Here is a 14,190-nt window from a genome sequence, read left to right on the forward strand (position 1 = left end):
CACTTCCCAAACTCAGGCTGGGATTCTCTCCAGTTAGCAGAGGACTCCCAGTGTTTGCTTAATTACCCCAATTAAGCAAAAGAAAACATGATCAAGCACTAAGAAAAAACTTAATCTGCATACTAGCACAGCACAGAGCAAACTGCTCCAGTTCTGAGTTTCATTTTGCTTCTCCAGGTATCCCCCTCTCCTGAAGAAGGGGTGTAACTACCAAATTCTTAACAAAACTTGCTAAAAAATACAAATATTCACTACAGCTTTTAGGCATGGAACAGCATTCCACTAAAGGATGCAGAACTACAATTTCTTCCACACTTTTTTCATCTTTCCAACCAATTCTGAACCACTCCTTGGCAACCAGGATGTGCCATATCCTATGAACAGCTGAGAAACTGAAGCAACTTTGCAGCCATGAGTGATATGACATGATACTCTGTACAACTCAAAAGCAAAACCCACGAGACTTTTCCCCACAATTAAAAACCCCAGGAAGATCCAGCATCTATCCTGGAATGGTGTTTTGCTTAGGACCACCAATGCTTCCAAATTAGAAGCAAACTACTGCAGCTCCTTGAAGATAACAGAGCCAGGTTAGGGAATGCAGTAAGGGGCACATGGACACAACACATGCAGAGTCAGAGCATCCAGTGAAGATTCTTCTGTTGGGCAGAACCTGAATAGAAAATAATCCATGAAAGCAAATTAGGAGATGCTGCCCACAAGATCAGGTGCTCTGCAAAATTTTTTTTTTACTTTCTCCAAACTCCTTTCCCAGCAATTTGACTTTAAGGAAAGACACCAACACTTTTCACAAGATTTCCTGATTTCATTGATGAAACAAATCTGCCCAGTCATGGCACACACACACAGAGCTACAAGTCCTATGAAAACATGCACTGACCAAGACAAAACTGCTACCTCCCAATTACTATTTACACACTGGAAAGCATCTATATAAACTTCAGATGCTTTGCACACAAAACAGACTGGAACCAGACTGTAAACATTTGCTCTTCTTTTAGGGAACTGACCCACTGGCTCCATGACTTCATGTGTTTGCAACTCAAACTGCATTTAACCCAAGGCTGAAGCAGGAGTGAGTCTGCAAATCTGCCATCCATCATCTAGAGACACGTTTCCAAGCTAAAAAAGACCAGCAAAGGCTCTCAAAACCAAAACAAAGTTCAATATGTCCAGTTTCAGGTTTTAAGATACTTGAAAACCCCATTATTCCATAGTCTGTAAATAAAATCACAAAATTTCAACAGCAGAACACTCAGAGAGATACTGATGCATCCACTGAAGTATCTCTTGGATTCAGTTTTATAAAATACATTTGGTTCCTATTTCAGCCTCCTGAGAAATCTAGATGACCAAATGCTTTTTAGTTCCTTTCTCTGCCTCAATTAAGCAAAATCCTTTTCAATTAAATTCTGCTATTTCTGTTTGTAAAGGCTGACATAACTAATGTATCAACTCTTGTTACAAACTATCAGACAACATTCCCTGATAATTTCTCATGTATTGCGAAAGAGTTACAGGTATCATTTGAGGAGTGTTAGTATTTTTTTAAATTAGCACAAGCTAAAGCACTGCAATTAACATCAAAGTACCCAAGGCTCCCTGAATAGCAAGGACGTCCCAGAGTCTGCAAATATTTTACATCACATGTAGAATTTCATATTAGAAATTAACTAAAAATTGAAAAACTATGAGTTAATTACTACAGCATCAGTAATAACTGAGAGCAGCTTGAGTCCATCAGAGATACAGAAAGGCAAACTCTGCACCTCTGAACTTCTCAGCTGATTCGTGGTAAATTCAGAGAGTTACAAGGAAATGTGCCAGCAGACACAATGGTGGTATGGAGATTATCTTGTACAATTCTTCTGTTGCTTTTCTTACATAAGGTCAGCTGCACGTAGGTTTTCTCACATTTTCTTAAGCAACTTCCTCAGCCACCACAAGCTCAAAGTTTCCTACCACTTTGCAAGTTCTGCTTAAGAGGTACAGCATGAACTCAGAACACAGAAATAGCATTTATGATGAACTCAAGTTTAGGTCAATAAAGACAGCCAAAACAGTCATTCAAATAAAACCCAAATGTAGTATGTGCTCAGGGAGAGCAAACTTAACTAACCTGTAAGGCTGGAGTTTTGTTCCAGTAAGCTCAAATCAGGGAACAGCAGCACAAATCAACACTGCCCCTGGCATCACACCTTAATCCTAAAGGATCCCATATTTACATATGAAAAAAGATGACTCCATACTCTTTGCCTCAGGAGCAAAATTAATTTCACCTATATAGATGGCAGATCAGGGCTGCCTTCATACCACAGGGTTTGCCAGCATGGAGATTTGCTGACAGCTATGAATACTGCAACTTTGGAGTGGAGATTTGGGTCCTATTTAGTGAGTCACTTCTAATGGGACGGGGAACAGTGTAGCCATTGCTGCTTTGAAATTCTGTGAAGCAATGAAAAGAGACAGTGCTACAGGTACAAACACGTTTTATCTGGGAGCTTGGCAGCCTGCAAGGAAATGGGCTCTGAATGAGTGTTTGTACCGAGGTCTCAGGTTACACTCGAGGCAGCAGAAGCAGCAAAAGCTCATCTAACACATTTGTGCCTATTTAAAAGAATCTGCTGAGAACAGGTTCACATCTCCAAGATGTGTGAAAGGCTGAGAAAGTCCCCTCTGAACTCTTTAGAGGCTGCTGGCATGCTCAGCATAATCAGAAGGCACTGATATTTTACTTCTATTTAATCGAGGCTCAGGTATAGAAATCCAGTTTTTTGCAGAAAGTAGGTCACCTTTTAGCTTTCTGCAACAAAATGTTTAGGAAACTAAAATGCTCAGCATGACCTAGCTTGCTCAAAACAGGGTACATGTGAGAACACATCACTGCTCCCACACTGCCATGTGGAAGTCAGCATTTTAAAAGCAGTGGTTCCCCATCAACCCATCTGGTTCCATCCTGATTGAAGAATTCCATTCTCAGGGATTGCACTTAAACCACCCAGAAAAGATGGGTTCATGTGAGCTAAGTGGAGCAAACGAGCCTCCAAAAAAAAAAGTTGCCAGCAGTCTTGGTCAGAAGACAACCCAGCAGGCTTCTGTCTGGCACATGTGTGTGCTGGGATAATGTGCACATGGAGACAGCTCCCAGGGGAAGAGCTCTCAATGCAGAGCCACATCTGTGTTTGGAAATAACAGTCATGAAAAATAAAAATCTAAAAAAGAAAAATAGTAGCATTCAGAAAAAAAAAAAACCCAATGGCAAAGATGCTCCTCAGTGAAACCAGCCCAGCTTGCTCTGCAACCAACAATTAACAACACAAGCCCACTCCTCTCTAAACACTTCAATATTTTACTGCTAATAAGAAAAATCAGCAGGCAAGAAAGAAAGAATGGTGGGAAGGGAAGAAAGGCAGTCCCAGAAGCAGGCTCTCAAGGCACAGTAACTCAGAGGGTGAAACAGAAAGCCTAATCCCAATTTGGAAAATGATAAAAAAATGGCCCTTTGTGTTAAGTGAGTAGAGAAGTTCACCAGAAGATCATTCAGCTCAGTGAAAATACAACAGTCAGTCCTCACAACCAAAGCACCAGTATACACATTGAAGGGTTTCTGGCCACAACCCAAGAATAAGGAAACTCAAGCCTCCTTATTGTTTGACTCTAGTGTTAATCCCTTTATGAAGCCTTATTAATACAAACTCAAAGCCAGCATTATGTTGTTATTGGGGCATGAAAAACAGCAAATCCTCAAGAATTCAGAGTCTTTTCTGAGGATTTGAATAACTCGTTTTCAAGTCTAAATTAGTACTTTTCTTCCCATAGTTACAGCAACAACCTCTGATAAATCCATTGCACAGAAACACCAAAAAATGGCAAGCAGCTCTGACCTTTCCAGATGCTTTAAGGAGTCATGCTAACTGTACACATGCCATCCTGTCATCATTTGATGTTTGACAGGTATATTGACTGGGGAAAGAGGGGAAAATAATTCCTATTTCACAACATAAAAAGCAGCAGCTTCTTGGTTCCCCCCCCAAATAAGCAGTATTCAGTGTAATCACAACATTCTGTTTAAATTAAGTAGCTCTGACTTGTATGCTTAGGTGCTCAAACAATCAATGCACATGTTTGCAGAGACTCTGGGTGATTTATCTCATAACTGTAATGAAGAAGATTCTTCTGTCAGTCTGAGAAACTTTCTACAGACAGTTTATTCACTCCAGCATGTCCCAGTAGAATCACCACCCACATACTTCAAGGAGAAAAGAGTGTGGGAGCACTGAACACTCAGTCCCAGAACCAGGAGGAGATGTGGGAAAGGGAGGGTGGAAAGACATCTCTATGCCCAGCTTAGGGGTGTGGGGAGGTTACAGAGGATGAATAATATGTAGAGCATAGTGGGCACAAGCTGTTGACAGGCTCCTGAAATTCAGTGTCACAAATAAGGTGCAGATGTGACAGATCAGACACTCTGATCTTTTTTCAGGTTCAATGCTCATGACTGTAGAAGATGCTGAAGTGCTGAGCTCACAGCTGTTTCCTAAGATGGGTGTCCATAGAGAAAGAGGAAGATCTCATGATCTGGCTGCCTAGTCTGGCTTCAACCACCACTGACCTTTGCAGGATGGCTACTCTGTGACCAAAACCATTTCAAGGATATGAAGTCTATGCAACTGAAGGAATGGTCAATGTTGCTAATACTTTGCAGTGGACATTTGAGAACTAATTATTTCCAGTAGTGTTAATTTTACATTTTCATGTGTATGACAGCCCCACCCATACTCCAAGACTGAACTGAGAGAAGTCCAACCAGAACAAGAGAGCAACATCTCCCAGTGAACTGAACATCACTCTCCAAAAACGCTGCTCTGGGACAGAAAAATGCTACAGAGAAGCTGCAGCAAAAGTAGAACTTCAAGCTGAACACACCTTTTCCTGTCTTCTGTAATCTGATTGAGCACTTGCAGACATGACACAGAAGTAAACAGGATCCAGAGGTAAATGCATATCCAATCATCCTTACTGTACCATCTGTGTCTGCAGTTTTATGCAAACTTGACAGAATAAAGTGTCACCACTGCCCCTGCGCATTGCAGGTTTGTGGCATTTAAAAAAAAACCCAAACCAACAAATATTCAGTGTAATCTGCGAGTAGAGCAAAAAGTATCTATCCAAAGATCAACAATTGCTGGTAGCAAACATCCAAACCCACCCAAAAGTTACCTTGAACAAGAACAAACCTTCCACACATTCAAAGCTTATTGTGCATCTGAGCAACTCTGCTCTCATCCCCCTTTTTCCATTCTCAGAGAATGTGAAGGCTCCTGGAGACTCCTTCAAATGCTTCTCTGTTAACAACCCTTAAAGCAACATCAAGAGCTGACAGCACAGGCAGGAAGCAGGAGGCACAAGGGTGCTCTTACACACAAGTGCTTTCCTTGGTGTTATCAGATCCACAGCACCAGCCCCTCCTCAGCTGCCTCTGAGCAAACCTCAGGGAGAGCACCAAACCTTCCCAAGTGCTGAACAGCTCACAGGCTGGAGCATCAAGGTTAGGAAATGTCTGGTTTGCATGCTGGAGAATCAAAATAATGGGTATGTTCATCCAAGTCATTTTCACAGGAAATCAGCTTGCAAGGAGAAACCCCAAAATGTTAATTAGGTGTCAGAAAGCATTAGGCTGATTCAGACTAACCCTGGAGCTAAGCCATGTCAGCCACCTGACTGGAGGCCAGGAGAAATCAGCTCAGTAGATGAAGGAGAGAAAGCCTGAGGATGATCAGAATCCTAAGTGTAAGTTATAGGGACACTAAGCTAAAAGAGGCCTCAGTTAACAGTGTCAGTGCAACTATCACCCAAATTGCTTCAGTTTGTAGTAAAATTTGAGGGATTATAATATTAACCACTTAAGAAGTATTGAAGTGGCATTTCTTGTACTAAGCTGTAATTAGCTCTTCAAGCACTACACAAGTGTGAACTAATGAATTTTCATAAATGCTGCTGCTAGTGGCCAGAAGGCCTCTATTTTTATACCAAGGAAAATAAATCATGTTCACTATCCCCATGACCACTTAAATTAACCAAATGAGGAAGGACACTCCTGTGAACTAGGCATGGAAATGTTGATTTCTAATTCTGTTAAACTACAACCAAGTTCTGGTTTTTTCCCCCCCTCTCATGCTGCTATAAAAAGATCACATTGTTTCTTTAGGCTCCTAGCATATTCTCTGGCATTGTAAGTGGAAGATGATGGAGAAAAAGGAAAAGAGCAAGAATAGCTCCATGATCTCTCACAAATGCATGTGTTTAATCTTACACATGCAGAAACTTTAAACTTAAATCCTCTTTCACTGTACTTCCCAGCCACCCAAGCTACAAATGGTGTCTAGAGTGACACACTCTTGCTTCCTTTCCCCTAAAATTTCTATATATAATTTTGATATTTTTCACTCTTTATCCACCACTGCTCTGTTCTTCATTTGCTCATTTCTACCTTTGCCCAAAGTGTCCTATTCCCCTGACAGACACTTTCCCAGCATTCCTGCCTGTGCTCTCTTAATATGAACCATGTTTTTCAGTGCAGTGTCAAACTCCATCCAGAGAAAACAGTTAAAACTCACTCAGCAGTCTGAAGAGTGTTCACAGTTAAATAAAACTCTTCTACCATCCCCATTTTCCACCTTTTTTTTATTTTTAATGTTACTTTTCCCTCTCTCCTACTCATCTAATGATTGCTGATCTCTGTTCTCATGACATTTTTTTGCCACAAGCAGCTGAACTGGAAGTAAACCAGTATTTTCCTCTTAGTCCCCATTCTACAACACTAACAATTTTCAGTCACAAATCCTTATTTCAAGAGTCAGTCCTGACCCAGCTGAACTGTCTGCATGTCTTCCAACTTCCCCCTGCTCTACCTCCTGACTGGGGTACACCCATCTCTGCCTCCTTAACCATTTGTGTCTTCCTTCCATATCAGATCTCAATTCTCCCAGCTCTCTTCTCCAACACCTGTCAGGTACAGTAAAAATACTTCCTGCTTTCAGGAGTTTTCCAGAATTCTGCTGCCCACATGGAGTTTTGTCATAACTGAAGCTGGAAGCTCACTGGAGTAAAACTGAGGCTTCATGCTTGGCCTGCACTGATCACACTGCTTGCACTCCATGCAATGACATCACTCAGAGCCTTTTTGTTTTTTTTCCTGTTTATAACTTGGCATAAATATCTCTGAGATTTTGAAAGGATTTAGGAAATAAAGCAATGTAAGTATAAATAAAGCAGTTACCTTACTTGCAAAAATTAGTATTAGGACAGTACTCAGCTCTTCAGAGCAATTTAAAAATATCCTTGAGATCTGCCTAGAACACAACATGATTCATATATAATTTTTCAGAATAGCATAAAGACACAAGGGTTAAAAAAAAAAAAAAAAGCAATAGGTTTTTCCTGTCAGATTCAGAACACATTCTTCAAATCCTACTCAAAGTGAAACTCTGCCCATGCTTCAGTTATGGAAAGAACCTTCTTCTCAGAGACTCAAGATGACAGAATAGTAACAGCTCCCTTTGCTACTTAGCCTGAAATCACTCAATGTGCTTAATCAAATACAAAACAATTTTATTTAATGGATTTTAAAACAGATCACTCCAGCACAGCAATTACATCACTAGAAGTCACATCTACAACCAGAAGAAGCTATGGCAGAGTAATTATCCTTTTATGATCACTTTGAAGGCAAAAACCAAGAAGCAAGAGGACTTATTAGAAACTTATTTACACAGCTCAGCACCAGGCTGCTCCAGCACCTGCACATTCTGCAATCTCTGGAAGACATTCCATGATCAGGGCAATCCATATTTATAGAGTATTTACACAACTTATTTAAGCCAGGGTATGATTGCACAAGCATTCATAATAGCTCAACAGGAGCCATCATCATCTATTGTTCAGATTCACACTAAGACAAAGGTTATTTTTAAGACATAAAAACACAAAGCCACTTAGGTCTAAGAGACCTACAAGAACAGATTTATTCTATTTTAAGGTTCTCAACCCCCACTCACACAAAACCCTGTGCCACTGACATTTTATAGACAAGTCTTTGAATCAATAAACAGAAAATTTAAATTATATTTTCTCTTGCAGCATTTGCATGTGAATGGAGCTGTCACAAACAGCTCAGGAATCAAGACAGCTCTTTTTCCTTACAAATCCCCCTACTGCACTGTACACTCCACTCAACTCTACTATTAAACTGTATACTCCAGCTTCAGCTGAGAACTTCAGTAGAAGAAAAAGCTCATTACATGACGTTCAAAATTAAACAGGAAGTATACAAAGGGAATGTTTGCTAGATTGCTCAAATTTGGGATACAGAAGGGAGTGGTTTTTAAATTCTTTTCATTAACCCATGCATATCTTTTCTTAAAAATCACATTACTCTTGCATCTTCCTTCACTGAAAACAAATTCTTTGCTTTGCTTTGTTAGTTTTTTGGGTTTTTTTTAAGTTGATGGAGTAGTTAGCAAAAGGTGGGAACAACCACATGGCAAAAACACTACATAGGTACCCACTTTGCTACAAACCATTGAAGCCCTCTCTACCTCAACTTTCTCACATATGAAATGAGGACAATTATGTCAGAATCTCTTTATAATTCTTACTTTTATTAAAAAGGGGAGGGGAACTGGCTAAACACACCTGCAACACCACAGGGTAACATCCTGCCACCCCGAGACCCGGGCGGCAGGTGCCGAATCAGCGCTTGACGGAAAAGCATCAGAGGAAGAGAAATTCCAGAAATTTGATTAAAACCCACTGAAACACAGATCTTACCAGCTGGAATTCTCTGCGCCTGTCGTATGCATGCTGGATGCCACTGTCTGCCCAGAGAGCTCTGATGGCTGGGAGGTACTGTAAAAAAACAGCTGTCTCCACCATGCCTTGCACCACCGTGACCGACCGCGTGTCAAAAGCCATCATGGTGTCCCCGTTGCTCTGGTTTGCAGGATCTCCCCAAGGGATATGAAGTTTCTCTCTGGCATCCACCAGGACTCTCACACCTTTAAGGAGATGAAAGAGCATCACAATTAGAGTTTCCCAGCATCTCCTGTTTCAGCAGCCTGCCAGTCGGCGAGGATTCCCACGGCAGTGCTCACTCTGTGCAGGCAGAGCTCAGCAGGACTGTCCAGCCCCAGAGGGAATCAGAAAGGTGCTGAAAAATGACTCAAAGCACTGTTTTCAGGTAATAGCAAAACTCAGAAAACTCTGAAAAAGCTCTGAAAACCACAGCTGTGATCAGCAGTATAATACCAACATCACAAGTGTAACTCCTGAAAAAACACTATTTTTAATTATTAAATCCACAATCTGTGCTACCAAGAAAACTTTTTAAATTTATTTCTATTTCCTTCTGATCTCCAGAGTCATTCTACAGTAGTTAACCTTATCTGGCATAAATACAAGACAAGTAAGTGTGTTTAAAAGCATATTTCAGAACACATTAAAGCACCTGATGGATCATTTTAAGGCTCTGTATTCTTATGAACTTGGTACCCAGATATAATTAACTGTAAAGAATTAACACTGCCTTTCATGTTTCCAGAGATATGAAGACATTTACTAAAATCACAACACTTTCTTTAAAGTAAGTTTTTACTGCTTAACTGCAGAAGGAGCTGCATCACCTAAACACTGCACTTTTTCTTGTTGTTTTGGTAAATACTCTATAGCCAAAAGACAATATTTGTAAACTTCTCTTCTACAAGGCCTTATGAAAAAAAAATAAAGTTGTGATCATACTGATATGGGAAATGCTGGGAAATTAATCCTACTACTAAATTTACTGCTTAAAAACCAAACAATATGAACAAGCAACTGTAAAGGCATGGAGAGAAGAATTAAGATGTGATAACAAATGGCTGGATAATAACACTTGTTACATGCTAAGTATTTTTTTCAGGCTTCATTCTCCTTCTGTAATTTTTCTACCTGTCAAAAGCAATGACTGCAGGAAAGCAGCCTCCAAAAAAGATCTGCAGTTCCTACATGCATAGTTTCACAGAGTAGGAAGTACTTTACTTCATTAATAAACTATAACCTGGCCAACCTCCATGCTCGTGATTTCTATTGCCTTGCTATTTATAGCTTTTCCAGGCTCAATTCCTTAACAGCCTTGTAAAACTGTAGGAACCACTGGACCTCAACCCCCTTCAAGAATAAGGCTGAGCTCTGACAATGCTTTGCTGCTCCCAGAAACTCAGTGAAGACTTTTCCCAACCCTTACACAGCCCAAACCCCAAATCCCACAAGCGATTTAGGTCAGAAATAGAAAATCCACCAGGATGACCAAGGCAGTGGGGATGACAGCAGGGAAATCGAGAGCTCCTAAAGCACGTGTGGAGATTTTTTTGGCAACGCATCTATGAACAGTGGCCCTGGGTGAGGGTTAATGCCAACTGATGTGTCAACACCATGGCAAAGGTTTCCCCCGCTGCAGGGCAACGCCGAGAGCGCTTCCCCCTTCGGGCACAGGACACGTCTCAGCCTCTCGCACTTTTCAGGTGCATCTGGAGCATAAACATCACCGCTCATCTCTGCCACCGCCTCCCCAGGAAATGGCAAAGCTCGGGACCTCAGGGGCCGAACCCACCGCTCCCACACCAAGAGACGAAGCCGCCCTGGGCAGCTCCGAGGGCCGCGCCCGGGCCGGCGTCCATCCCGGCAGGGCTGACACACACCCGGCAGTGCGGGGCTGGAGGAAGGGTGAGGCTCCTAAAGCGAAACCGACGAACGTGGAGGAGGAGACAGCAACCCCGCAGCTCCCACCGACCCCAGGGATCCCCCCGAGTCCCCCCGGGGGGCTCCCGCCCTGAGGCCGCCAACCCCACACCCACCCCGGGCCGGGCCGGGCCGTATCCCCCCCTCCTCCTCCACAAGGCCGCTGGCTCTCTGCCTCCGGTCCCACCGCTCACCCACCCTTGATCACGTTGCTGTAGATGGTTGCCCGGAATTCCTCCCGGGCCGCCCGGTCCCAGTCTTGCCCGTGAATAATCCTCATCTGTTTGAGGAAGGTGGATTTGCCGCTTTCCCCGGCGCCTAGCAGCAAGATCTTGACGAGGCGCTTCACGTAGGTTTTCTCGCGGTTGAGGCACTTGTCGATCTCTTTAGACTTGCGCTGCTGCTCGGCCTCGCCGCTGGTCAGCAGGCAGCCGGGGAAGCAGCCCGACAGGACGGAGCGGGACGGCAGGAAATCCGCCATCTTAGCGAGCACTGCCAGCGAGGGGAGCGCCCGCCCGGCCCGGCCCGCACCACCGCGCTCTGACACCGCGCATGCGCACACCGCGTCACCTGACCCCGCCGCGCCGCTCCCCGCCCACGCACCGCTCCTGACAGGAAATGGCGGGAAGAGGGCGGGGGAGTGGAGGAGGTGGTGGCGGCGGCGGCTCCGCTCTCCGGTACCGGAGCAACGCGGTGCCGTGAGGGAAAAATCAGCTCAAACGAGCCCGCCGGTGGTAGCTCTGCCACGCCCGCGCAGCTGCTGATAGGCGAGCGGCCGCGGGAGGTCAGTCCTCGGTCAGGGTGAAGCTTGCCAGCTAAGCAGCTTTCTGTTCTCCGTACAAAAAAAAAAAAAAATAGTTTCGTTAAAACGCTTTGAACAACTTGGCACGTACTTCCGCTTTGCTCCTCTGAGAAGGGCTTTCCCGTGCTGCTGGGATGTGGTAGAGGCTGAGCTAACAGGGTCTGGGCCTCGCATCAGGGCTGGGTGGAAAGCGAGTGGAACTTCTTATCCATTACTGACTTAAAACACTCCAGCATCTGCTTATTGCTCTCTCCCTTGGTTCACACATCCCTGCTGCCACCCCCTTTATCTCAAATTCACCTCACTGCCTAATGCTGCCATACCACCTGTCCGCCTGCCCAAGCCTCGGGTAGTCCCTGGCCTCCTCTCCACATCCCCAGTGCCTGCTGAGCCCTCCAAAACCTCCCAGGTCACCATTCCCAATCCCTAATTTTTCAGTCAGGAGAAGAGGAAGCTCAGGGGAGACCTTATCACTTCCTACAACTCCCTGGAAGGAGGTTGGACTCAGGGAGGGGTTTATCTCTTCTCTGATATATCCGTAAGACAAGAGGCCGTGGGCTTCAGCTCGTCAGGGGAAGGTTAGGTTGGATATTAGGAAAAAATTCTTTCCAGAGAGGGTGATCAGGCATTGGAATGGGCTGCCCAGGGACGGGGTGGATTCTCCATCCCTGGAGGATTTTAAAAAGAGCCTGGATGTGGCACTCAGTGGTCTGGGAACCACGGGGGGAGTGGATCAAGGGTTGGACTGGATGATCTCAGGTCCTTCCCAACCTGGATGATCCTGGAATTCTGTGATTCCTGGTGCAGGGGCATGGCTCTCAGTGAGCTATTCCTGCACTGAGGATGCTCCCTGGAGAGGACACTGAGGTGGGCTCAGCATCACCATTAGCAGGGGAAGCCAAATTTCCCAGTCCTGGGTCAGGTGTTATCCCAGCTGCATCCTCTCACCCCAGCAGCCAGGCTCCATCTCCAAGGCAGAGTGCATAAGGTCTGTTCTCTGTTTTGCCTTTCTTTTCCTTCCTCTTTGCCACTTCTTTCCTTTGCTTTCCTGTCCCTGGAAAGCCCAGGAATGACGGGAAGCAAATGCTGCCCATTCATGCTCCCAGCTCTTCCCATGTGGCTGATAAGGAAGCTTCTCATTTTGAGTGCTTGTGTCCTACCAGATGGGACAAGGGACTCTGGAGATACTGCTTTAACTATCACCTTTCTAGGAGACCTGAGATTAATTCATTTCTCTCTCTATACCACAGTTTACTTTTTTTTTTTCTTTTTTTTTTTTTTTTTTAAGGTTAATTTTTTTATAAACTGCTTTGAAATCTCACACCGTGCCATTCTTGTTGCTTCACTTACATTACCCCTTCCTTCCCCTCAGGGCTGTCCCTCGTTTCCTCAGATGGAAGTTTACTCACTTTGCCTTTTGTGTTGCACAATTCATCTGCTGATGTGTGATGAAGGGGCAACCAGGTAGGAAATGTGAATTTTGAAAATAAAAGGGGAGGGATTCCCTGTGTAAACTGTTCCGTAAATCACACCACATTTGCTGTAGAAAGCAGGCACCTAGATTCCTCAGGAAATGTCTTTTGTCATTAATTTGGGGTGCAGAAAGGCTGGAACTAAATCAGTGAGGAATCCACACAGATGCTGCCAGGATTCTCCACCTCTCCCCTACCATTCAAGCCCCTCACTTTCTTCACCACCAAATTCCCACAAGAAATGTCCAGATTGTGTCAGTGACTGCAGAATTCTTTGCTTTCCACCAGCCCAGGTTTTGTGATTAGAGGCCCAGGGGTGTTTGCCCTTCACCAAGTCTGTATAATCTCATTTAAATGCCTCGTGCTCCACATGGCAGATCTGCTGGGGGAGGTCCAGTTCATCTCTGACCTCTGTTTGGTGGTTTGGGTCAGTTAAAGATGTTACCAGAGCTGAACTGACATTAAACACCTGCAGCAAAGACACCACGGAGCTTTGTATGGAGAGAAAAATATCCATAAATTTATTTTCCCTTCTCCAGGCTGAACCACCAGCTCTCTCAGCCTCCTATCATCTCCATGCTTCCAACTGGAAGATGCTTGGGTTCTGGATGCCCCACTTTTCCCTCCAGACTGGGAGTGGTTTTGGGGAGGGATTCTCCTCTTCCCAGACTGGAGTGTTTTTGGGGAGTGTTTTTCCTCTCCTCAGAAGGCAGAGGTGAGCGGGGGCTTTCCCAGCTCCCACCTCCCCATCCCTAACACCTCCTCCCAGTGCAAACACCCTCCTTATCCAAGGGCCATTCCCAGTCTGTCTCATGGACAACACCTCCAAACCACCTTCTCCCTCCATCACACCCCTCCAACACCTCCCTGGCCACACCCTGGCCAGACCACACCCAACTGCCACACCCAGGCCACACCCAACTGCCACACCCAGACCACACCCAACTGCTACACCCTGGCCAGACCACACCCAACTGCCACACCCAGGCCACTCCCCCTGCCACGCCCAGACCACACCCACTGCCACACCCAGATCACACCTACTGCCACACCCAGGCCACGTGTAACTGCCACACCCCCTTGCCACACCCAGACCACGCCCAACTGCCTCCCAGACCACAC

At 44.6% G+C, this 14,190-nt stretch overlaps 1 protein-coding gene and 1 long non-coding RNA gene across 2 annotated transcripts in view; one reads left to right on the forward strand and one right to left on the reverse strand.

The window, feature by feature from the left end:
* GNA13 (G protein subunit alpha 13) overlaps window positions 1-11,397 on the reverse strand; it is a 28,106-nt gene extending 16,709 nt beyond the window's left edge. Inside the window, exons 1-2 of the mRNA XM_071763775.1 lie at window positions 10,993-11,397; window positions 8,851-9,077 (exon numbers count right to left, since the gene is read on the reverse strand). Coding sequence (XP_071619876.1) covers window positions 8,851-9,077; window positions 10,993-11,275 — 510 coding nt within the window. The 5' untranslated portion in view covers window positions 11,276-11,397. The remainder of the gene's footprint in view (window positions 1-8,850; window positions 9,078-10,992) is intronic.
* On the forward strand, window positions 11,356-13,450 carry LOC139805405 (uncharacterized). The gene is made up of 3 exons (XR_011729803.1): window positions 11,356-11,578; window positions 12,404-12,584; window positions 12,969-13,450. It is a non-coding gene; the product is annotated as an uncharacterized lncRNA (long non-coding RNA).
* The last annotated feature ends 740 nt before the right edge of the window (window positions 13,451-14,190 follow it).

Source organism: Heliangelus exortis, chromosome 20 (genome assembly GCF_036169615.1).
Source record: "Heliangelus exortis chromosome 20, bHelExo1.hap1, whole genome shotgun sequence".
In the NCBI taxonomy this organism is placed as follows: Eukaryota; Metazoa; Chordata; class Aves; order Apodiformes; family Trochilidae; genus Heliangelus; species Heliangelus exortis.